The 25281-nt window shown below is 41.1% G+C and overlaps 1 protein-coding gene across 3 annotated transcripts in view; it reads left to right on the top strand.

Annotated features, from left to right (window-relative positions):
• Window positions 1-24761, top strand: part of ripor2 (RHO family interacting cell polarization regulator 2) — a 76546-nt gene extending 51785 nt beyond the window's left edge. For 2 of the 3 annotated variants that reach the window (XM_052016873.1, XM_052016874.1), the window contains exons 13-22: window positions 3142-3834; window positions 4572-4804; window positions 10181-10343; window positions 11628-11763; window positions 14851-15012; window positions 15581-15736; window positions 18372-18574; window positions 21464-21547; window positions 22506-22596; window positions 23663-24761. In XM_052016873.1, the coding sequence (XP_051872833.1) occupies window positions 3142-3834; window positions 4572-4804; window positions 10181-10343; window positions 11628-11763; window positions 14851-15012; window positions 15581-15736; window positions 18372-18574; window positions 21464-21547; window positions 22506-22596; window positions 23663-23763 (2022 nt within the window). In that variant the 3' untranslated portion in view covers window positions 23764-24761. The remainder of the gene's footprint in view (window positions 1-3141; window positions 3835-4571; window positions 4805-10180; window positions 10344-11627; window positions 11764-14850; window positions 15013-15580; window positions 15737-18371; window positions 18575-21463; window positions 21548-22505; window positions 22597-23662) is intronic. The other variant, XM_052016875.1, reaches the window with a different exon arrangement.
• Window positions 24762-25281: the final 520 nt, after the last annotated feature.

The following is a 25281-nucleotide window of genomic DNA, read 5'->3' as shown; positions in this document are numbered from 1 at the left end:
CCAAAGTCATGAACAACTAATAGTGCACATCTGGAATGTAATCTCTTTGGAACTGCAATCTGTGGGTCAATAAACCTCACTAAGTGGTGCTTCAAAATCTATGGAAGATGAAGTACACACATGGTCTTTTATTTCAGCCATTTAGATATTGAGAGAATCGAGGGGTAAGAAGTTAGTACAGAAAAGTAATGCAGAGGTATTGAATGGTGGAGCAGGCAAGAGGGGCCAAATGGCCTACTCCCGCAACTATTTCTCAGGCTCTTATATAACTCCCAACTGAGCATGGGCCATTTTTAACTGTTCAGCTTCTTCCATTAAGCATTTACGACATGTACTAACTCTTTAAATTCTGACATCCAAGAAATGCCTGAAGCCGTCAGCAAACAGACTGCGGCTGTCATTTATAGATGCTCTGCGGGACACGTTTTTTGACAAACTACAACGGAGTCGCTCATTCAGTGACCTACCATCACTTAGGTTGTGGCCTAGGGAAAGGCCGGAACTCTACGTGAGTCGCCTTTGTGGGAGTGATCTCTTTCCATGAATGAGGTTTTGCCAGCTGCATGTGTGTGTGTTTTCCACTCTCAGCAACTGCTGATTCTCCAGATTTCTTGTGTGTGCCATTCCACGTCCACGTGCTATCGTGAAGAAGCAAAAACTTGAGCTTGATAGGCAAATTTGTATTAAATAAACCATTGCAAGTCAACTATAAACGATGAAAAACCCAACTACAAATTTCTATCAGATAAAAGCTTTTGATTTTCCTTAGTTATTAAATTCACATATTCCTTCCTATCAGAGTCTGGATAGGCTTTGATTTCCTTCTGATTAGTCAGTTGGTTAGTTTTTCTGCCTAATATGATCTGAAATCACCTGTATTCATTGGCTAAGGTCTGATGTTACCAGGTCCTGGTGAGGACTTGTCCCCAGATTTCTGGGATGGAAATCCAGCTGCTGGTATAAATATCTAAGTTAATCCAGGAGACCTCCAGGTCCTTAAAGGTCTCTGGAGAGCCCATAGAACTTCAAATTTTCGGTGCTTATGAGATTGCTGCCTGTTTTTCTCCAAAGCTCCTATCTGATAGGGTCCTGCACAATTGCTTCTCCCTGTTTCTTCTGAGCAGCCTTCCTCCTGCCCTGATGTACTTGCAGGAAACTGAGAGAGAAGATGCTTTTAAGGCTCTCCTTATTTGCACACTTGGTGCAGGGACAAGTTCTCTAGCTCTCTTGCAAGATCCACAGAAATTCTGAACAGCTTAGGGGAGGGGGAGATGTGGAATTACAGGCTTCCAGCCCTTGATTCTTTCCACAACAGAGTGTTGAACAGATGCAAGGTCAAGGGAAATTTAATCTGCTTTCCACTTTTAGTTAAAATACTTTCTCGTGATCACCTGTCAATCTAAATCCCCCTCCATTGGTTGGATGCTGAGAGTAACCAAGAGAAAGAGGTTTTAAAGACTAAGAGCTTTATCCTTAAACCCCTGTTATCTACCCAGTCTTTCAGAATTTGGACTGGCTGGTATGAGGTGAGCATGTAAAGAATAGACCATGCGTGACAGGCTAGTCTTTGGATCAATTTATAATAGGTGCCAGTTTCAGGGATAGGTATGCACTTTTTGAAGTGTTGGTTCAAGAAGTCAGAAACAGTTTGTTAATAACATTATTTATGCCACAAAACAAGCTCATAAATAATGAGGGAATGCATATTTTAAGAAAGGGAACCTTATTTTTTTTCCATTGGCTGTGGCATCTGAAATCCCTGGATCAGCTTCCATTCTGTATCTCCCACATATTAGCGGCACATGTACATTGCCCAACCTGGACCACCTTTGAGTGATCAAACACCAACCCCGCCTGCAACAGCTGTCAGCCGCTTGTTTGGCTTTCGTATTAACTCAAGAAGCTTCTAATCAGTGAGCCCAATCATTTAGACGTTTGTTTGCCAACAGAAGTAGATGGTGATTTTTTTTTTGTTTCTGGCAGCTGCTTATATTTCTCAACAAAATTAGATGATTTGGACCTCAAATGTTAATAATGACAATCAAATCCATCTTGACCAAAGTTCCTGCTTAATTTGTTTCAATTAATGAGGAGTAAAATTAATAACATTGTCTTTTTAATTTATAACACAAAAAACAAATTAAAAGGATCATATTTTAAGATGGAGACATTTCAATATTTTGCTCACTGTTTTGCTTGTAATTTGTAATACTGAATAAAATTCAACAGAATGAAGGTGGCATTGATGTATTCCAGTTCCTAATTGCCAGTAACATCACAATAAACATTTTGATATCTTTGCATCCTGTTTGTAGAAGTCTCCATTAGTCACCACACTTATTGCATGCTGAATTGTTGCAATGTTTGTTGTTAATTGCATCCTCTTTTTGTCTTTTTGTATCAGTTCTACAATGGGATTTAAGAACTAATGTGTAAAAGCAGCTCAATATTAACTATCAAAATGGATCTTTCTTTTTAATATTTGTAACATTCCTTTTGCCTAAGGAGTACCAGTGGTAATTCTGACCAAGATAATGCTGGTAGTGTAAAGCAGGTACTATCAATGAAACTGCACATAATACATCCCCTGTGATTTTCATTCCCATTGACATAAGTGCGGTCTGTCAGATGAAGGGAACATGCATTCTGAAGATTAGGGATTTGATTTTAATCCCAGTGGCTCTTTATTCAATTGACATAATGGTGACCAATGGACAATAGTTCCAGGTTCAACAATGATTGTAAACAAAAGGGCAGCTCAACATAATTTATGTCATCACTATTTTACTGCAAAGGTTTTGAAGCAGCTGACATCAAATAACCGTTTTGCTTAAAGAGCCTGACAACTCTAAAGAAATTTAAAATAAGGCAGGCTTGGAACTTATACTATTCCTAACAATGGCAGTTTATGTAATGAACCTTTCCAATGGTGCCTCCAACAATCCTTTCGATGAGAACTTGCCAGCCAACAGTTTTTGGCAGTATGGAGCCTTTTAACTGCCATGTTAATGCACTTTTTTAATGACATTTTATGGTCCATTTTGATCAGTAGTTTGCCAAAGCTGCCATCTTATTTGCAGAAGAGTATGCTGTAAACTGTTTCAGTCAATAGATTTCTAAGATATATATTTTTTGTTCTAGTCTTCACAGCTTGAGAATGGTATCTTTGATGATGGGAACTTGACTGGTGAAAAATCCATCTCACTTAGCCATTGTTGTCTTGCAAATGGCAACTGTATTACTCAGCCCAATTTGACATCCACTAGTCGAGTCTCTTCTCACCCTGAAATCACTTTGACTCTGCCTGATACTCAAGATGAAGACTCTGAATCTCAGTCTTCAGCAACACAAACAAATGGTGTCTCAGCAGCTACAGACACAATAGAGAGAACTGGTGATCCTCCTTCAACTGAATCAGAGGTAGTAGCAGAGATTAAAGACACTGGAGACATGTCAACTCTGCAAATGAAATACCACCAACCACTGTCAGACCATGATGGTGATGTATTTTTAGAACCCAGTGTCACAGCGGCAATCCTTCAAGATTCGGATGAGATGTCTGACCTAAAACCAGTTGAATTGGATCCCTATGAAGGTAATCTAACCAAGCAACTGGTGAAGAGGTTGACTTCAACAGAAATGGGGCTAGCTTCTGAGAGGCAGGACCCTGAGTGCTTCATTTCCAGTGATTGTGCAGGAACACGGTCCACCTCAGGGATGAGTCTGGAGGAAGCTCTGCAAGGTCTTCTTCTTTCACTGGAACCACACAAGGAGCAATATAAAGAACTTCAAGAATTGGATCAAGAAGTCATGCGACTTGAGGACCTACTGAAGGTCAGTATATTCATTGATAGTGGTATTGGTTTATTATTGTCACATGTACCAAGACATAGTGAAAAACCTAGTTTTTCAAGCCATCCAAAATGGCTTTGTTTAATAAAGTGTGTCCTAAATGTGGGATTATTCTTTAGTTACGCATTTCCAAAGATTAACAGCCAAGCAAGAATCCAATTGAGAACAAGTCTCTCAAAGTGCAACCTCATGCCACCAAAGATGGGTTAGTGAGGAGGGCAATCCGGGTTCAAATTAACAGATGTCCAAGCACCCCTACCTGGATCCAGGATTCATGGAGCACAGAATGTCCTATTTCAGAAATCCAGAACGTTTGGAATGCTGCAAATCAGATAACTGGCCAAAATTTTTAAAACTACGTCATTTTATTTCTCTGGTCAGGAAGGTGGCCTGTGAAAAAAATGTGTTTGTGGTCCTTTAAGTTCAGTCAGTAGGGGGTTAAGTATCTCAGTTTTCTTCACTCAAGAATTATGCACTTGGTTTAAGAAGCATCTCTTAGAAGGGACACGTTAAATAAAAAGGGAAAACGTAGGCTTATTGGTTCAATATCCATTGCATCGCATACTGTGATACACCAAACAACTCCTTTCCTTTGTGTATTTTTCAAGGGGAGATTTACAGCAGTTCTAGCCCTGTTTTTTAAATAAATTTTTGGTTCACTTTTTGCTACTTATTTTTCTTTTCAAAACAACACAGTGATTACTTGTTTTCCATCTTAGCTGACAGAGACGGACTCACAGTTTGGTTCCATGATCTTCTCTGATGTCTTCTGCTTGCAGTGCAAACCAAGTGCTAACCAAAGCAGAGTGTCCAGCTTAAGTCTCACAGTTGAAAACGCTCTAGAAAGCTTTGATTTCCTGAACACCTCAGACCTCGAGGATGATGGTGGTGGTGATGATGCTGACAATGATGGCTCTGATTGCTCTGATGTCGAGGCTCAGAAGAACACTGTGTAAGTTCCTGAGAAAGGAATTCAGGAGCATGGGGATTGTTAATCTCCTTTTCAACCAGCAAAAGGATGATGTCACTTTAATCTGATCTTTTTTATATTTAATTGAATGATTGAGGATGGGGTGTGAATGGGGGTTGGGACGTTTTAACTCCTGGGTGGAAAAGTAATTTGAGTGCTCCCCAGGATCAGTGGGGCCGTTGCATTCCTTTAAGGAGATTTTGAGCACATCTTTGAATCTTTTCCTCTGTCCTCCTGTTATCTCTTCCAAGGCAAAGCACGGAAGAGAGTGTCTGTTTCATGAGTCTGTTATCAGGCATGCGAAAAATGTGGCCTGTTCAAAATGGCTAACTGAATGTAACTATGACCTTAATGCTGGGGATGTTAGCCTAGGATAGGATGCTGACATTGGTTTGCTCATCCCATCCAAATGCTGTCTCATTGAGTAATGGTTTGCACCTTTGGGAAACACATCTTAACACAATGCAATTCTTAGTTTTTATCTGTTTCATAACTTCAGTTCCACCTTAAGCAACTTCCCTTTTTGTGTAATCCATCACAGAAAGCAACCTCAATTCTAATTATACAACTTAAATTCACATCAAGAAGCAGTATGAGTAATTAGTTGGTCTCAAAAGACTTTGTGGAATTTTTAGCCTGAATCATTCAACTGATTAACGGACACTTGCCTGAATGAAAGGATAAGTGAAGGCTGGAAATAAACTCAAGAAGAAAGGTGTTCCGTTTAAAAAGTGTTTCTCATGATGTCCAGAGTATTCTACTAATTAATTTTGAAGCGTGGTCAATGTACAAAGAGTGGTCCCACAGGAGCAATTGAAGTACGTGCTCAGTTACTGTTTTTTTATATATTGTTTGATAAAATGTTGGCAAGGATACTGAGAAAAATCTTTGCTCGTCAACTTCTGTCATGAGATATTTTATCTCCTCTCAAGTGGGACAGATGAGGTCTTGCTTATTGGCCAATTGGAATTCCACAGATACTGATCTGTCAAATGACTTAAACTTCAAAACATTTTCAGCAACGATAATTTGTCGTGAATTTTTTAAAAAATACTTCTTTGTAGGAAATTGGACCAATATCATGCCAGGACAGGACTTGAGAGATTTGATAGAACTTTTGAATCAAAAGTCATGGTTAAAAAATGTGCAAATATCAGAGATTAAGTCTAGACTGGTCAAGAGGTCTGGATCTGTTTCCTTACAGTCACACTTCTCTCAGTGAATACCTTAGGATCTGGTCATATTTCTTTATTCACACTCCTCAAAGAGATGGCATTGAAAAGACAACAGTATTTTACTTTAATATTCTTTGCAACTTAATGTACTTCCAAAAATTAAACATAAACTTATTTACATTGCTATTTAACTGTATGTTGTTAAATGTTACCCATGTCCCTATCTGTGAGGTTTGCATCTATCTTGTGCTAGAACAGGGTAATGTTTAAACATGCAATAATTTCCAAAAGATTTCAACTTATTTTGCAGTGCTAATTATACAAGAAATAGGAACATCTAAAGCATTCACACTCTGAAATAGATCCTTTGCAGGTTCCCTTAGCAGAGGAGTCCAATGTAAAATAAACAGTGGCATTGATACCTTTCTAGTTTGCAATGTTGCAGCTTGACTGTCCTTAAGAAATTTCTCAAGGGATGGGTTAGAATTCATTTTGTTTTGACTCTTAAATGTATATCTTTCCAAATGTCAAGTGCCAAATCTTTCCAAATGTTATAATCAGCAGTGATCAGTGAAACCAGAGTGGGAATGTTAGGTGCCATTCTGAAACAGTTCATGTGAGACAAGGGCTCCCTCTCAAGACCACATTAGGAACACTGACCTATCCCTCTGATAGACACAGCCCAGTGACTATAATCATCTAGTTATTGGCCCAGTGTCATTGTCTGACAGGCAAGAACATCTCATGTGAACAATTAATATGGGGCATTAAAACTAAAAAAAAATGACAATTTATACATGGAAAGAATGGTATGCATGGCCCAGTTTGGTTTTAAATGAAAGATAGAGCATTCTTGTCCATTCAGAGGGTTTTACTTGAATGGAATGTTTGTACTTACTTATGTTAAATACTTGTATTGTGTCTCTACTAAGTCTATCCTGTATACAGCCAAGTCACCACTGTGACAGCCGCTGGTGCAATTATAATGTCATTCAGATTTTCTTTCACCAAAATGAGAAATAAAATTAAAAGTTGAGGTGTGCAGTGAGGGGCAAGATCAGCATTTAAAGACAGGAAATTTTGAGAACAGGGATTTGATGTGTGAGGCACAAAAAGGAATGATTTTATTTTATAAACCTACAGATTACTGTTAGTTGGCACTGGGAAAGGATAAATTAGAATTTGCTTGGAACAGTGACGCAGCTAGAAGAGCTGCTGCCTCACAGCTCCAGAGACCTGGGTTCAATCCTAACCTCTGGTGCTATCTGTGTGGAGTTTGCATGTTCTCTCTGTAACTGCGTGGGTTTCCTCCTGGTTCTCCGGTTTCCTCCCACATCTCAACGTCACGCAGGTTGGTAGGTTAACAAGTTGAGGGATGTGTGTGGAAATTAAGATGCAGGGAAGATTAGTGGGGAATGGGATTGCTGTGTGAGTCAGTACAGACTCAATAGACTGAAATGGCCTCCTTCTAATGTGGAAATATGAAATGGAAGACTGCTGTATGTCAACACAAATCTGATGGAAGTAAGAAGGTGGGAGTGCAGTAAGGCAAATGTCAAGCGTGGGAAAAGAGGAATGAAGTGGTTACAATGGTGCTGACTGCAGTGATATTGGCAAAACAGAATGGTAAGAGAGGCTGAGCTGTGGCAATGGAGCATTCTACACTGTTGAGGCAGGACAGTTGGAGGGACTGTAGTGGATAGGGAGGTGGGAAAAGAGACTGACTCACAGGACTGGAGGAGGTCACACAGGAGCTGTGAGGTGAAGGTTATGAATTCTGCCCTGAAGTATACGATCCAGTACAGGTCAGCGAGGACAAGAGTGATCTAGGAGTGGAACTTGGCAAAACTGAAATCTCTCCTGTCTCTGTGTCTGGGGAAGCAACCTTTTTCATTATAAGCCCACTGTCTTCCACAACTACCTTACTTACTATGAATCAGAAGGAGACAATTTGCCTGACCAAGTCCATGCCATGTGAGTGCTTTAAATAATGCGGAGCATCATTTCCCTTCTCCTCATTTTCCAGTACCCCTGCAGCGTATTTTGTCACACCTTCCCTTCAGATCTGCTTTGATTCAATTCTGCTCCGTTGCTAAGGGACAATTTACAGCAGCCAATTAACTTGAGATTAACCAATTAATCTTTGGGATGTGGGAGAAAACTGGAGGAAACTGGGAGAAACCCATGTGGTCACAGGGAGAAAGTGCAAACTCCACACAGACAGCACCCAAGGTCATGATCAAACCCAGGGTCACTGGGTCTGAGAGGCAGCAGCACTACCTGCTGCACCACCATGCTGTCCTGACCACACTTCCTCTCTTCCTGTTGCCTGTGTGGTCTCCCATTCCATTCACCCAGTTGTGTCTGTTCTTATGATGCCATCTTCCATTCAAGGCAGAATACAAGGTTAATGGCAGGACTCTTTGCAGTGTCGAGGAACAGAGGGATCTTGGGGTTCACGTCCATAGATCCCTCAAGGCTGTCGCGCAGGTTGATAGGGCTGTTAAGAAGGTATATGGTGTGTTGGCCTTCATTAGTCAGCGTATTGAGTTCAAGAGCCGTGAGGTAATGTTACAGCTCTACAGAACTCTGGTTAGGCTACACTTGGAGTATTGTGTTCAGTTCTGGTCGCCTCATTATAGGAAGGATGTGGAAGCTTTAGAGAGGGTGCAGAGGAGATTTACCAGGATGCTGCCTGGAGAGCATGTCTTATGGGGATAGGGCTTTTCTCTTTGGAGAGAAGGAGGATGAGAGGTGACTTGATAGAGGTGTACAAGATGATAAGAGGCAGAGATTGAGTGGAAAGTCAGAGACTTTTTCCCATGGCAAAAATGGCTAACATGAGGGGTATAATTTTAAGGTGATTGGTGGAAGGTATGGGGGGATATCAGAGGTAAGTTTTCTACACAGAGAGTGGTGTGTGTGTGGAACGCACTACCGGCAGAGGTTGTGGAAGCAGATACATTAGGAACATTTAAGGGACTCTTAGATAGCCACATGAATGATAGAAAAATGGACGGCTTTGTGGGAGGGAAGGGTTAGATAGATCTTAGAGCAGGATAAAATGTCAGCACAACATTGTGGGCTGAAGGGCCTGTAATGTGCTGCAGTGTTCTATGTTTTATGTTACTGTAAGGTGTCCAAGAGTCTACTTTGCTGTAGCTGACCCTCTTTGTTCAGAATCTACACATTTGTTTCATCTTCTTCCTAGAACCAGTTTAGGATTCCCCTTATCCTCTCACTTTCACACCGCTAGATCATTCCAGGCATCTCCTGTGGGATGCCATCACCAAACACACCTTCTACATTCCCAAGGGACCATTCCCTCAACAGCACCATTGAGTGGCTGCATTTGAGTAGCCTCAGATGGTTGGGGGCACACCAATGCCAATGCAAATCCTGGAAGTGTTGTATTGCACATTGTTGGATGCCACAGTGCATGACTCCATTCCCCCTTGCTCTATACATCAGACACAATCCAAAATCTGGACATAAAAATCACAGGCTTTTTGATACATTTGCATTCATGTTATTTTTCATAGAATTTGGACTATGCAGTGTACAAAGCTGTGGCACTGTACAATCTTGTAACTGCTTAGATAGACTTGTCTTGGAGCAGATGCAGTGCTGGTTCATTGATTCCTGGGAAGAAGGGATTGACATATGAGATTTGTCTGTGCCTTCCAGAGTTTAGAAGAATGAGAGGTGGCTTTGTTGAGACATGCAAAATTCTGTGAGGGATTGAAAGTAGACACTGAGAGACAGTTTTGTCAGGGTGGAGTATCTGGAGTATCTGAGGGTGCAGGATCTCAGGATAAGGAACAGCTCATGTACAACTGCGATGTAGAGAACAATTTTGCTTGGAGAGTGGTAAGTATTTGGAATTCTTTACTGCTCAGATTCTGATGAGTACATTCAAGAGAAAACAATAGATCTTTGGACACTAAGGGACTCCAGGGATATGGAGATCAGATGGAAAAATAAAGTTAGATGAGACATGACCTCATTAAATGGGGGAGCAGGTTTGAGGAGCTGTAAAGCTTACTCCTGCTTCAATTTCTTATGTTCACAGTGGTGTTTATTGATGTCTTCTACTATCCAATGCTGTATTTTACCTTCTATTATGCATAATTAAAACATTATGAGTTACATAATTAATTTTCTTTGTTTTCAATGAAATCAGATCAGTGCATCCAGATGTCAGAGGTCACCTCAGTGAGGCATTGACAGAAGACACTGGAGTTGGTACCAGTGTTGCAGGAAGTCCATTACCACTGACCACGGGCAATGAATCTCTTGATCTGGCTATCATTAAGCACTTACAGCACTCTGAACATCTGTTCCAGGTAATGCAATCACTTGCATTTATTAATTGGTATGTTGATGGAGCTTTTGATGGTTTAACTAAACAGCAGTGGTCTAGATCTACTCTGCCTGTGCATATCCCACTTCTAACCTACCTGACCAGGATGTGGAAGGCCACTCTTGGTGACCTGAAGTGCCCCCAACTGCAGCAACAAGGCTCTCAATGTTGTCTGGGCCTCAGACAATGTAATGGAAGAGCTTGGCCCCAAAACTCCACTGAAAGTCTGACGGCTGGTAAAACCCCACTGTCAGTTTTGCTGGCTAACAAAGCTGTTGGCACTTCTTGAATGTTTCTGAATTTCCATTCAAAATTATTAAAAATGAAAGTTAAAACTTGAAAATTATCAAGTTATTTAAATAAAATAAAATAAAACCAACTAAAACATGAAAATCTATTGGATATTAAAAGAGAGTAGACAAAACACAAGTAATTAAAAAAAGAACATGCGAGTCATCTTCCTTTCTTCCCTCTGCCCTACTATTCCCACAGAAATCAGGTTGAATTTGGTACTGGATCCACAGGGTAGATGCTAGGGAATTTGAATAAGATGAAGCTGCTCTGCTGGACTCCATGGAGAGTCTACTGATTAAGTGTATGGAAAGGTACACCAGTAACTTCCTTGCATGACTACATTGGCATGGCAATCCTGGCTTGCCAATAGACTGGAATGGGAATGACCAAATGAAAGTCATTATCTTTGGTCTTTCCTTCAAGCTATTGATCAAACTTGACCAAGGTTTGTGCAAGTGACTACATCACAATTGGTTCACAAGAGTTGGGACAAAGGTCCCAGTTCTACGCTGTACAGCTCTATGATTCTAAGTAATTACTAACTAAATATAGCAAAAAAACTTTCATGGTTTGGATAAACATGCTCTTTCCTGACACTTGAGACAGTTCATCAACACACGATGATGACTGACAGGGACACAGATCCTGAGGTTTCAACCTTGCATCTAAAAGTGCAAGACAGCCACTAAGTCAGGTGTAAAATAACTGGAGGCACCTATGCAAGGCCTTATGGGGAGTATGCCTCCAGCTAGGCACTAAAGCTGGGTCCGCTTTGGTGAACTTTCCGATAAGGGAGAAACAAAATCAGATGTGAAAGAAAAAACAGTGGAAATATGCATTGTAATATGTGTCATCTCCTGTTACACTATTAAAGAAGACTTCCTAATTTTGGAGGAGCATTAATAAATCTCATTATAGCAAGGATTAATTAAAATGAACAAAGTAATCTTAACAACATTTTTGCACTTAACAGGAACTTCTTTCATTTGAAGAATATCCAGTCATTCGGGATAGTCTCCTGGATAAGATTTCCCAACAGGCTTGTGTGCTAGAAAATGTGGTTGAGCTCAGCACGGAGAAATTGGGGAGCAGTGATCCTGTTTTAGAAGGTCAGTAATAGCAGAAATACCTTATGGGACAAAGACTTCCCTTTGAATTTTCAAAAGCTTTTCACAGATTACTGCATTCATCTTAGAAAGAAGTTTTTTTTCTATCTTCTCTCTTTACCACCTCAGTCTCCACTGAAGGTCTTTGCTCAGTGGGGTCATTACCAGCTTCTTGAGTCTTGCATCCATCACATTTCAAGCTTGCACACGGTACTGGGCCTGTGCTGGGGATGTATGCAGAACACACGGCCTTCATTAGCCAGGAGTAAAAGGTCATAACTTCTGCAGGCACCAGGCAGGAAAGTTATCCACCCACTTAAATAGGTAAGGCACAGAAATATATGGTCCTAATGTAGGCAAATGGGCTTAGTGTAGATAAACTAAAGGCTGGCATGGATGTGGTGGACCTCAGGGACTGTTTCTGTGCAGTACAACTCAATGACACAACAGGTCTACAGCGGATACAATCTCACTGGCTCTTCACTCGGCTTTGGAGCACCTAGACAACAACAATACATACGTCAGGCTGCTGTTTATTAATTACAGCTTGGTGTTCAACACCATCATACCCTCAGTACCAATCAAGCTTCAACACCTGGGCCCCTGTACCTCCCTCTGCAACTGGATCCTCGACTTCCTTATCAGAAGACCACAGACAGTGCGGATTGGCGATAACATCTCCTCCTCGCTGACAATCAACACAGGCGCAGCTCAGTGATGCGTGCTTAGCCCACTGCTCCACTCTCTCTGCACTCACAACTGTGTGGCTAGGCACTGCTCAAACACCATCTATAAATTCGCTGATGATTCACTGTTGTTGGCAGAATCTCAGATGGCAACGAGGAGGCGTACAGGAGTGAGATAGATTAGCTGTTTGAGTGGTGTCACAACAACCTCGTATTCAACGTCAGCAAGACCAAGGAATTGATTGTGGACTTCAGAAAAGGGAAGTCAGGAGAACACACACTAGTCCTCATTGAGGGGTCAGCAGTGGAAAGGGTGAGCAGCTTCAAGTTCCTGGGCATCAACATCTCAGATGATCTATCTTGGGACCAACTCATTGATCCAATCACAAAGAAGGCACACCAGTGGTTCTACTTCATTAAGAGTTTGAGGAGATTTGGTATGCCACCAAAGACTCTTGCAAATTTCTATAGATGTACAGTGGAGAGCATTCTGACTGTGCATCACCGGCTGGTATGGAGGCTCCAATGTGTAGGATCAAAAGAAGGTTATAGACTCAGCCAGCTCCATCACGGGCACAACCCTCCCCACCATCGGTGACATCTTCAAGAGATGGCATCCATCATTAAGGACCCTCACCATCCGGGACATGCCCTCTTCTCATTACTACCACCAGGGAGGAGGTACAGGAGCCTGAAGACCCGCACTCAATGTTTCAGAAACAGCTTCTTTTCTTCTGAATGGTCCATGAACTCTACCTCATTATTCCTCTTTTGCACTATTTTATTTATTATTTAGTAACTTATAGTAATTTTTATGTCTTGCATTGTACTGCTGCCGCAAAACAACAAATCTAACGACATATGTCAGTGATAATAAACCCAATTCTGATTCTGATTCTGATTCTGACACCTCAGGTGTTGACCCGTCATTTTGCATTACAGATACTGGGATTCTCTACTTTGATTTAAAATTTCACTGCTCAGTTTTCTCTTCATTGCACAGAGTTTGGTTTAAAACACCAAAGTGTAGAAGAATGGGAAATGATCTCACTGAGCTATACTAGTTTCTAAGAAGGATGGATGGAGGGGGCTGATGAGAGATGGCTTCCCCTTGCTGGACTGTCCAGAGCTCAGGGGTATTGTCTCAGAATAAAGGTTGGGCCATTTGGGACTGAGCTGAGGAGAAATTTCTTTATTCAGAGGAGTATAAAACTATAGAAATCTTCACCATGGAGGGCTGTGGAGGCACATTAGCCATACTAAAGGCTGAAATCAACAATTTCAAGGAGATGTAGAGATCAGCCCTTGAGATGGAACTGAGGTATGATCTTTGTGAGTGGCATTAAGGACTGCATGGTTTATTCCTGCACCTATTTAATATGTTTCTAAACATGGAAGTAAGTAGATAGCATTATTAGCATCCATCTAATGTTTAAATGAGGTGATAATCTGCCCAACACACCCATCTACATTTAAGTTAAGAATTAATGAAACACACACTAATAACATTTAAATAAAGTGCCTCATAAATAAGCCCGTAAAGAAAATGAAAAATGCATTAGAAAAGGCTCTGTGAGCTTAAACAGCTACTTGATAAATGGACGCAAGGAAGGATGGTCTGATTATTTTTCCAAATGTACTTTCTTTAAGTTCAAAAATTCCACTTAAACAAAAGTGTTGGTGAAGTAAGAGGCCACCTTTTGTGCACTCCAGAGTCTCACAGAGGAAGTTCAAAGGGTAGGATCCCCCAGTGGGAAAAGTATTTGTGAACCTGGTCATTTCAGGAAAGCAGAAGGATGGATACAGTATATACACATGGCGATTTCCTTTATGGTCTCACACCCATGGTGGCTGCTGACAAAACAGGCTCCTGCCACACTTTATTCTTCTCTGTTGAAGTTGGCTCTGTGTCCTTTGGAGATTAGAAGAATGAGGGGTGACCTTATTGAACAGATAAGATTCTTAGTGGGCATGACAGGGTAGAAACTGAGATATTTCCACTAGTGGGAAAGTCTTGAATGATTGGCCATGGTTACAAGATTTGGGGCCATTCATTTCAAACTGAAGTGCTCAGGAATTTCTTCTTGCAGAATGTGGTGAATCTCTGGATTTCTCTACCTCAGAAGGTTGTGGCAGCTGAGTCACTGGGGGTATTTAAAGAGGAAGAAGATAATTTTTTTGATAATTCATGGAACTGAGGGCAATAGGGAACTGTCACAGAAGAGGAGATGAGGCCTGCGGCAGATCAGCCATGATCACACTGAATGGGGGACAGGCTTGAAGGGCCAGTTGGCCTACCCCGCTCCTATTTTCCTCGTGTCCTTCTGTGTCCTTGAGCTTGCTTCTTATTTTATCATGTTTCCACTTTCATACTGACCTGTATTACTTAATCCTTCTCCTACAGTTCCTCCACTCCTACAGAGACATCAGGCATTGCAGTCCAGCTGGTTAGGGAGTTCCACCACAGGAAATGCATTTTATGTGCCCGTGGACAGACTGATGAAACAAATAAGAATCCAGTTTGGCGAAAATGTGGACAAGACAAGTCCAAGTCATTGCGAAACAGGTACAGCAAATGTCCGCTCTTCTGGTTAGACTTTTACCTGCCTGTTAAGGAAATGATCGTGCGTGAATGAAGAAGTTTAAAGATAAAACATTCAGCATGTTAGACAGCATTAGTGGAGATTGAAGGGGAATTAACCTTTCAGGACACTTAAGTAGCTGGACTAGGTGAGTTTTTTGGGATGTTGATGGTGGGGGAATTCAACAATGGCAACCTCACTGAATTTTGGGCAGAGTTGATTGGACTCTCTGGAGATGGTTTCAGACTTTAGTACCACACATAAAATATGCATGGTATCTATTAGCTCAAGATTGGATCTTGGACAAGCCTTGTTGTTTGTGGTACAGTTTAGTTCATTATCTGAAGATTTGCAAGTGGAATTGCACTCTGCGAAATCATCAGGTGACAACTCCGTATTTAACAGTACAGAAAGAACCAGAGTGATTGCTACTGACTGCATCAAGTGGCAATCCTAGCTTCTAATGAGGTATAGGAAAAGTATTTTAAGATGCATGTAAAGATTCTTGTAATTAAGCCTAATCATGCTGATTTTAGTATTTCTGTTACCCAGTCTTTCAAATACTCATGAATCAGATGCTGGATAAACCTGAGCTGTTACCTGGCCCCAATGTAGACGAGGTGATAACCATCTGGCAGTTTTCCAACTACCTGACGAGTCTCAACACATCTGACCTCAGAAGTCACCTGACGCGGCTGGCGAGTGAAGGTATAATATGATTTTTAGTTTATTGTTTCCCTGCATGAATATCCTATGAACCGCAGCAATCAGCTTCTTTCAAGTATCAGATCTGTGGTTTTACCATCAACGTCATGCTGCTGCTGCTTCTCATTCATATTCTATTACTGTTCTTTTTGACATCCCTTTCTTATCCCAATACCTTGCATGCTTGCATGATTTAAATGTCTCTGTAATGATTTTCTACATAACATACTGAATATGATCGGGCAGATTCCATGCATGTGCAAATCGTCATCAGATGGAAAATCAAGTGAGGCTTGCTACCCTAAAGATATGGCTTCGTTTACAGGAAGGTGTGTCCCAAGAGTACTAATTCATTAAATCTGCTTTATCAGAGAAAATTTTAATCCACATGGATGGCAATGGTGCTCTGTATATAGAACATGCTACTCCGCTTGGTTGTTTGTCTTACACACTCCCCAGTGTAGAGTGAATTGGACAATGTGCAAGGCAGATTTCTGACCCCCAACACCCTCTTAATAAAGCACCTCCTTGATTTCTTTCCAGCATTTTCAAGTCTCCTTTATGCCATCAAGCCTATTATCCCTCCGTTTGTGTCCTGTTGTTAATCCCCACTCTGGGATAAAAGGAAGAACTTGTACAGCACCTTCCACATACACAGGACATCCCATCATTCGGCCCACTCATTACTTTTGATTAGTAATCTCTGTGATAACACAGCAACAAATAAGAGCCCACAAAAACTAATGAGGTGACCAGCCAGTTAATTTTGTTAGTGTCATCAGGAATCCAACATAACAGTTGGACCTTTTATATGATGAAAATGATCTCTTGATTCCCAATCTACCTTGTCATGGCCCTTGCACTTTATTTGTCTATCTGCCCTGCACTTTCTCTGTAACTGTAACACTATATTCTGCATTCTGTTTTTCTTTTGTACTAACTTGATGTACTTTTGTATGGAATGATCTGTCTGGATGGCACGCAAACAAAACCGTTTCACTATATCTTAGTACATGTGACAATGATAAACCGATTACCAATTTCAAGAAGTGTTCTGGATCTTTAATACATACCTGGAGTGACAAGGAAGGCTCAGTTCTCCACTGAAGAGAGTTCACCATGTAGACAGCAAACGTGAATTGCTGCTACTCTTACATACATCTCTTGTTAAGCTCAGTGGACAGTCCTACAAGTCTGGGAATGCTGTCACTAGATTTAACATTTCATGACAGTAGGTGATTCATTGAGAATTAGCGACAGGTGAAAATGGGTCAATGGCAATGCTCTTACATTGGGAGGTGGCTGGTTCCTGCCTCACTCCAGAGACTGGAGTCTGGCCTGAGCAAGACTGGCCTGTCTTGGTCTGGCCTGGCCTGGCCTGGCCTGAGAACATAGTGCAATGCTGAGTGAGAAGAGGTGCAGTCATTTGATTGTACCATAAAACTAAAGCTGTGTCCCTCCTCTCAGTGTATATAATGGACCCACTGAAACTATTTGAAGAAGAGCAGAGTTTTACTTCTGGTTGGCAGTTTTTTTTATTTTAAAATAAATTTTATTCATAAAAATATATACAAGAAATACAATAAAAAACAGTGCATGACTTTCTTTACATTCATAGCATTGTTCAGTCTGTACATTCATAGTGTTATCAGTTCTAAACATTTGTCGTGTGAGCATATTCTATACATAAAACACCATTGACATCCATGTGGTGATACAAAACTTCTAGTGTTTGAGAGGCTTTTACCCAGGGTTTAGCATTTATCCTTCAGCTAGCATCACTGAAATTAGCCAGCTATTACTCTGGCATTTTTGAGATCTCATGTTTGCAAACTGGTCTTTATTAGTCGGGGTATTGAGTTCAAGAGCCGCAAGGTTATGTTGCAGCTCTATAGAACTCTGGTCAGACCACACTTGGAGTATTGAGTTCCATTCTGGTCGCCTCATTATAGGAAAGAAATGGAAGCTTTAGAGAGGGTGCAGAGGAGATTTACCAAGATGTTGCCTGGATTGGAGTGCATGTCTTATGAGGATAGATTGAGTGAGCTGGGGCTTTTCTCTTTGGTGTGAAGGAGGATGAGAGGTGACTTGATAGAGGTGTACAAGATGATAAGAGGCATAGATCAAGTGGACAGTCAGAGACTTTTTCCCAGGGCAACAATGGCTGACACGAGGGGACATAATTTTCAGGTGATTGGAGAAAGGTATAAGGGGGATGTCAGGGGTAAGTTTTTTTACACAGAGAGTGTTGGGTGCGTGGAACGCACTGCCTGCAGAGGTTGTGGGGGCAGGTACATTAGGGACATTCAAGAGACTCTGAGATAGACACATGAATCATAGAAAAATAGGTGGCTATGTGGGAGGGAAGGGTTAGATAGATCTTAGAGCAGGATAAAATGTTGGCACAACATTGTGGGCCTGTACTGTGCTGTAGTGTTCTATGTTCTATGTTTCCATGTTTCTTATGTTACAGTGACTATGTTTCTAAATATTTAGTTAACTGTTAAACACTGTTGAGACACCCTGAAGGTGTGCAATAAATGCAAGGTCTCTCTTTATTACATGTAACTGTTTCTCCAAGCTTTGAATTGTGATGAAGGCAAGCAATTAAAAGGTGTTTCTTTGTTCTCAAACCCAGTCTCAATGCTGCAGAATCTTCGGTCCTTGCAGCCGGAAAGGAAGTTAGAAATGTTGAAAGAGCAACCAGCCCAGAACCTTCAACCTTTAGAGGAGACATTAAAGGTGATAGCTTTCCTTCTGCTGGAAGCTAACAGTGACCTGGTGCATGCCACCACTTCCTACCTTGCCACAGCTTCAATGGACAACACCTTCAGAAAAAAGGTACAAACTTTGGTGTATTATTGAGAAATACTTAATTTCTTCATTGCCCAGTTCACTTTATAGTCACTGTTATGAGTATTATCCACTTGCAATCAAATTTCATCTATGATGCATTAATTAACCATCAGCTATTTCTTCAGCACACCTATATTTGCGTGAGTGCTTGGAACTTGAATGAATAAGTAGAGTAAAACTCTGATAATTCGCTATTCAACCATTCAGAAATCCCCATCGTCCAACCTCTGACTCACCAGGTAGTGTTTGCTGCTCTCCCTTTTGATTCACTGGGGCCCTGGTTCCTGCCCTCCCTTCCAACTTACCGGACCATGATTCCTGTACTTCGTTCTGACTCGTCATGGCCCCTGTTCCTGAGCTCCCTTCTGACTTGCTGAGGCCCCAGTTTCTGCTCTCTCTTTAAGTTGTCCGGGGTTCTTTTTCCCACACTCCCTTTACACTTACTGGTTCACTGGGAAATTTATTGTAATACTGTGTAACATCTAAAAAAAATGAATTTAAAATTTTGTTGGCTCATTAATGGAATAACATCCAATAGTCCAGAAAAGTTGCTGTCCGACACCACCAGTCCTGAGTGTGCCAGGCTATTGAAGTTTTACTGTAGTGCCAACAGTATGATCTATGGGAAGTAGTGAGCAACAAAGTGCTCAGACATGATATCTGCATTTATGTCACAATTCACTCCTCAAATTATCTTCAAGCTAGCATTAAGCTGGTAGCACTGGATTTGTTGTTAACTTTACCTATAACCTCATTGACAATATAATTTGGATGTCATGATAATGTGCATGTGCTGTTCAGGCCATTAGTTTTAATCTGGATGATGAGGCTCTCGGCAGAGAGTTCTTCAAAGCTGACCTATTTGTCTTGCCTCAAGAAACTGAAGAATCCAACAACACAGGTAGACTTTCAGTTCAACATATCTCTGCCAGCTCTTTCTAAGAACTAGGTATTAATCCTGTCACTGCCATTTCCCCACAACTCTGGTTTCCTTTTTATCTATTCATATTTGAAGATCCACTTCCTTTGCTCCTAACTGTGTAAGTTATTGCTTCAAGTGATCCATGTGGTTCTTCTACGAATTGCATTAATTCTGTGCCCTCTGATTCCTGACCCTCATGCCATTGGAAACAATTCTTCCCCACTCAGTCCAACGACTATTCAATGTTTTGTCTGGGGAGAGCAGTCAGATTCTCTATCTGCTCACAAGCTGATTTTTCTGACTAGTTTCTCAAGCAATTGATGAGCTAACGAGTTAAACATGACTTTCCTCCACCTCTTGATTCTACACCAGAATAATTAAGTGTCAAACTGTTGCCTAAAAAAAGTATAGTTTTCAAATGAAGTCAGGTTGGTTAGTCTCAAAACTAAATTGCTACAAATGTTAGAAATCTGAAATAAAATCAAAAGTGCTAAAAATACTCAGCAAGTCAGGATACATCTGTGTGGAGAGGAACAAGGTTGTTGACTTGTTTCTTTCTGTGCAAGTAGGTCTGAATTCCTTTGTTAGTCACAACTTTCTTTCCATGCATGTGAAGCTACACCATTTAATTAGATACAAATTGGTTATCCTTAATGACATCTACTGCATTCGGTGCTCCAAGTGTGGCCTCCTCTACATTGGTGAGACCAAATGCAGATTATGTGACCGTTTCGCAGAACACCTGCACTCTGTCTGTAACCACGATCTGTATCTCCCCGTTGCCGGTCACTTCAACTCCCCCTCCCGCACTATCACTGATATGTCAGTCCTCGGCCTCCCCTGGTGGAGGCCCCCTGGTGGATCTGCTCTCCCCTTCTCCCCTGCACCAGCCTATCATTATCTCTTACCTGCATCTACCTATCACCACCTTGTGCCCACCCCACCTCCCCTCTTTTGTCCACCTATCACTGCTCTGCTTTTCCCTCCTCATATATTGAGCTTCTCCCTTTCCTATCTTCAGTCTTGAGGAAGGGTCCTGACTCAAAATGTTGACCACCTGTTTTTCTCCATGGATGCTGCCTGGCCTGCTGAGTTCCTCCAGCATCATAGTGTTTTTCAAATCGGTTATCCTGTTCAGTAAAGTAGAAAACTGAAGTGGCCAGGACACATAGGAGGACAATTCAATAATTAGACCAACTGGAATTTGTAATCCACCTGAGAGAGCAGATGCAGTCTAGCCTTAACATCTCATTCAAAGTATGCCACCTAAGACAATTCAGCATTTCCTCAGTACTGTATTGAAGTGACAGGCTACATTTTATACTCAAGTTCCAGAATGAGGACACAAACTCAGAGCCTCCTTACTCAGAAGAAAGAGCACTAACGCTGAGCCTTTGTTGGAACTTTAAACATAGCATCAAAAAAACACAAAACTGTTAGTATGTGCCATAAATGTCAAAACTTATTGTAACTTTTAAAGTAATTTTTATAATTTTTAATATTGATTAAATGCATCAGAAGCATTCAGAAATATTCTGTTTATATTGGTCAGCTTCCTCTGGCCACAATTGTGGGCTATTATTTTTGAAAACATTTTATTATGATATGTTAGCTTCAACCTTAATCACATGTATATGTCCCAGTATTTATTCTGTGCTTTGTAAACTGTTAAAAAAAATTGATGAAGTGTGCTTTATCCTTCCTGTCTGTGGGAATTCTTCAATTTGCTTAGTTGGTTAACAACTTCACAGTTGCTGAATTCTTGGGATCTCATTGAGCTGACGCCCGACAACAAGTGATGTCGGAAATGGGGATGTATGTCTGTACAGCTTGTTCAATCTTTGTGGGTAATTTTCTGCCAGATCAATGGCAAACACCTTCACTTTGCAGCTGACGTTAAAATCTGGGTCATTAAGTGCATATTTGAAAGATCATTTATCTTTCTTTCATAGGCTTTGCTTTATTACACCAAGGCTATCATCCAACCCAATGTCAAACTCCAGAGGGCAGCTTGTGCGGCACTGAAATGCATCAATGTAAGTACTGCTTCTATTAAATCCACTATAGTGAAAATGTTCAAAAGCGTGTTCTGGATTTTATGCATAATTCAGATCTGGAATTATTCATTTCACCTTCCCTCACTGTCCCCATGCTTTTGCAACATTTTAAAATCTTACAGAGATTTAAGCAAAGAGTTTTGTTGGTTTATTTCAACTACTTGTTAGTAGGTGGCTAGGTATCATTCATGTATTTTTTTGCCAAGTAAGTGATGTGAAGAGGAATGTCCTTGTTGAGAGGAATTTTGGAGAATGGAATTCTTTTCAACAAGGTATATTCTGACAGATGGTGTTTTCTTTCTGTGGATGATTAGAGAAATATTGCAATGGAAATAAAGTTAAGGCTTTGAGAATGGTGTACTGTAATGGAATTAGCTTTGGATTGTTCTTGTAAAGAGCTGAGTCACATCTAGCAGGTTGCTGGTCTCTTTGTCAATGTCCATGATTCTATGTGAGAGACTTTAACCTGATCTACCCTGCTGGACTTAAAGCAAACAAGGGCTTCTCCAACTCTTTCTGCCATTGTTTGTATTTGCTGTGCCTTAGTATGTTGGCTGCTGTTTAGTAATTCTTTTGTCTAAGATGAACCTACATTTGGCAGCTCTGTACCCATAACAACAAGAACTCATGTTAAATGGTAGAAAGCATGTTGTCCGGATGAAGTAGAGTCCAATGGCAGTCTACAGAAGGGGAGATCAGCAGGATGCCTATGGGCCTGCTGTTTAGAAATTTAAAAGAGAATCTTAAACAATCAGGAGAACTGATTGTGTTAGGGAGGAAATTTCCCAAATGAATGGGATTTTGGTGTTTGAAAGTGCTACCAAATGTGTGTTCCTTGAAGTGTCATTTATTGGATATAACAATGTCACTTGTGTTGTAGCTGGATATTTACCAATGCATATTTGATGAATTCAATGTAATCCATCCTTCTCTCCAGGCTTGTGAAAGTATTGATGTCCTGGTGGGTCTGTGCCAATCAACGAGAGAGGTTCTGCGACAAGCAGCTGCTGAATCGCTCCTCTCACTTGGTGAGTACAGTCAGTCTACAAGGCTCTGTGTTCAACATTTAGGAATGGTTAGACTATCAATTAAGGCCAGATTTTACAGTCCTCTTTGCTAGCAGAACCAACAGAGCATTGGCCCAGAGGTCATTGCAAGGGATTATCAGCCCACCTGATTACTCAGTTGTTGAAATGAATACATGGGAGACCATCCAGTTGAGCTAGGAGTCAGGTACACTAATATTCTCTCCCAATGTCACACCCATCCAACTGAGTGTAATTAGGGCCTCAGTGCTGGGAATGTTGGTCTGGGAGAGGGTGCTGATATTGGTTTGCTTAGTCTGCCCATGGATATGGAGCACTGATGGCATCTCTCCAGTCCAATTTAGGGACCTGCTGTGGGTAATCCTTATCTCAGAAGTGTACCCAAGAACGAGGATCACTGCTGTCCAAGAGAATGATGTTTTCAGCTGGGCTTGCTGTGCTTGATGGGCTTTCCTTGATTCATGCCTGTTAGTGAAGTGGGCTCTTGTATGTTTAAGTTGTTGATGGCCTTGACAGTATGGACGAATTTATATGTGTCATAGTTACCAGGTACTTCTTGGACCCCCTGTGACCTTTCCACCTATCAATGGTTACTTAGGTATTTTTTGTTGGAACTCAGCCTTCATGTTTCTGTAAAGCTGTTTTCTTCTCTCAGGGACAACCCCAGCGGTGGCAGACTAAACGTCACTTCGCTATCATAACCTGGGGCAGTGGCATGGCTGGTTTGGGAGAGACATGACAGGCAAGGTGCAGCCATCTCAGAGAATGAGGTGGTGGGTACACTGTCTGGAAGACTTGGATCACACTGAAAGTGACCCAAGTTCTGTTCAGACTCAGATTTGCAGGAAAGCTGCATTCAGCTGAGGTAATGTGGTCAATGCTCCAACTGATGGCTTCTTCTGTTGGAATTAACTTCTGTCACTCTATGATCTGCCCACCTGCCTAAGAACTGATATAGTGCTGGATATATTGAAGATGTGCATGCACCCTTACCATAGCCCAATTATCAGTCAGCCGTTCTCACATTCCATGTTCCTTCCATTCCTAGGGGAAGAAGGTCGCCTGGCTTATGAGCAGCTGGATAAAGTCCCTCAGGAAATAGTGCGGCTTGCAGGAAGACGAGGAAATGCAGTTAGCACTGCCTTCTGAAAGCAAAACTCTGCGACACACCACAGTATTAGGGACTACTCAGACTGGTGCTAGCTCCAATGTCTGCCCTGAGCTGAACACTGTGGCATGGTAGCAAATGGCAGCGATCCAGGACAGCACATCCTGAACCAGGCAGAAACTATCCTCAAACTACAGTATGCATGATGTCTCACCATCCAAAGAGCAAGCAAACAAATCAACAAGAGAGTCATTTTATTCAATTTTTTTTTTACCAAAGTTATTCATGCTCCACAGCAATCACTTTATTCTGTGTTAATTTATTTAGAGTCAATCGAAATGTTTTAACTACTGAATTTCCTGTTCCCTTTTTAATTTTGAAATCACACTGGTATTATTTGTTTTTTTATTTGCACATTTCTGAGATTGATTATCAGGGTATACATTGTACATACAGCAACTCTAGTTAAAGTATTCTTCCTTTTTTATTTGCTTTCTGGCATCCCACAGCTGTAATTTGGCCCAACAGGTAAAACAAAAGCCAAACAAACATAGCGAGTGCCTGGTGCAATGGGGATTAGTCTTTGAAGTTACATCTACGGCAGATGCAGTGCTTCAGCTTTTAGAATTTAGAAGCAAGGTATCTTCCGCAGGATATGACAATCATCATGTGCATTTACGGATATTGCTCCAGTTACAGGTTGAAAATACCTATCCTGTAGGCCACAATCTCTCCACCAGCCATACTGCACATGTAGTTGGGAGACTGAGTGTTACGTTTCAGCAGTGACTGTGTGAGATCAGGATTCTAATGTTATGATGCAGGGTTATCTGCGGAATATCAAATTGACCGTAACCTGAGGACTACATCATCGATGAATGAACAGGAACAGTGGCTAGAGAGGGGTTGCAGCTACTCAAATAATGTATAATTAAGTAAGCCGATTAAAATTTGATTTTGTTCCCTTGTCTTTTGGAAGTAAAAGCAGGAAACTTCTTGTTTACCTTAATGGCATTTTTAAAATAAAAATTTAAATATGCATTTTGTCCTCCTTACTACTGCCTATGTAAATGTACAATCTACTCCCCTTTTGAAATTAAATGGAGACAATACAAACTAATTTCAGAAATGGAGTAGCATGTACAGCTGCTGCTATAGAGCATGGTTAGCATTACTGACAGGGGATGGATTTCTTGGTATACATAATATATATAATAATTAAACCTAAGGATTTATTTAACCTAAGGATCCTGGTCCTGGATGAACGTCTTGGATTTAGACAAACAGAATGACGCAGCAGAGAGGAAAGCCTTTCAGTCTGTCTCTGCTGACTCTCTGGTACAACTATCCAATCAGTACTGGTCTATTGAGTTGAAAACACAACATTCTAGAGGTACTTAGCAGGTCAGGCATCATCTGTAGAGAAAGAAGCAGACTTCTTGCTAAGATTACTGTTTTTCCCCATACCCATGTAATTTTGCTTCTCTATTGGGGAGATGGTACTGAAGTTACGTCCACCACATTTTCAGGCAGCTCATTCCAGATCGCAACTTACCATG

The sequence above is a fragment of the Pristis pectinata genome, chromosome 5 (assembly GCF_009764475.1).
Source record: "Pristis pectinata isolate sPriPec2 chromosome 5, sPriPec2.1.pri, whole genome shotgun sequence".
Taxonomy (NCBI): Eukaryota; Metazoa; Chordata; class Chondrichthyes; order Rhinopristiformes; family Pristidae; genus Pristis; species Pristis pectinata.
The sequence above is the reverse complement of the archived record's forward strand: the minus strand, read 5'-3'. Positions and strand labels throughout refer to the sequence as shown.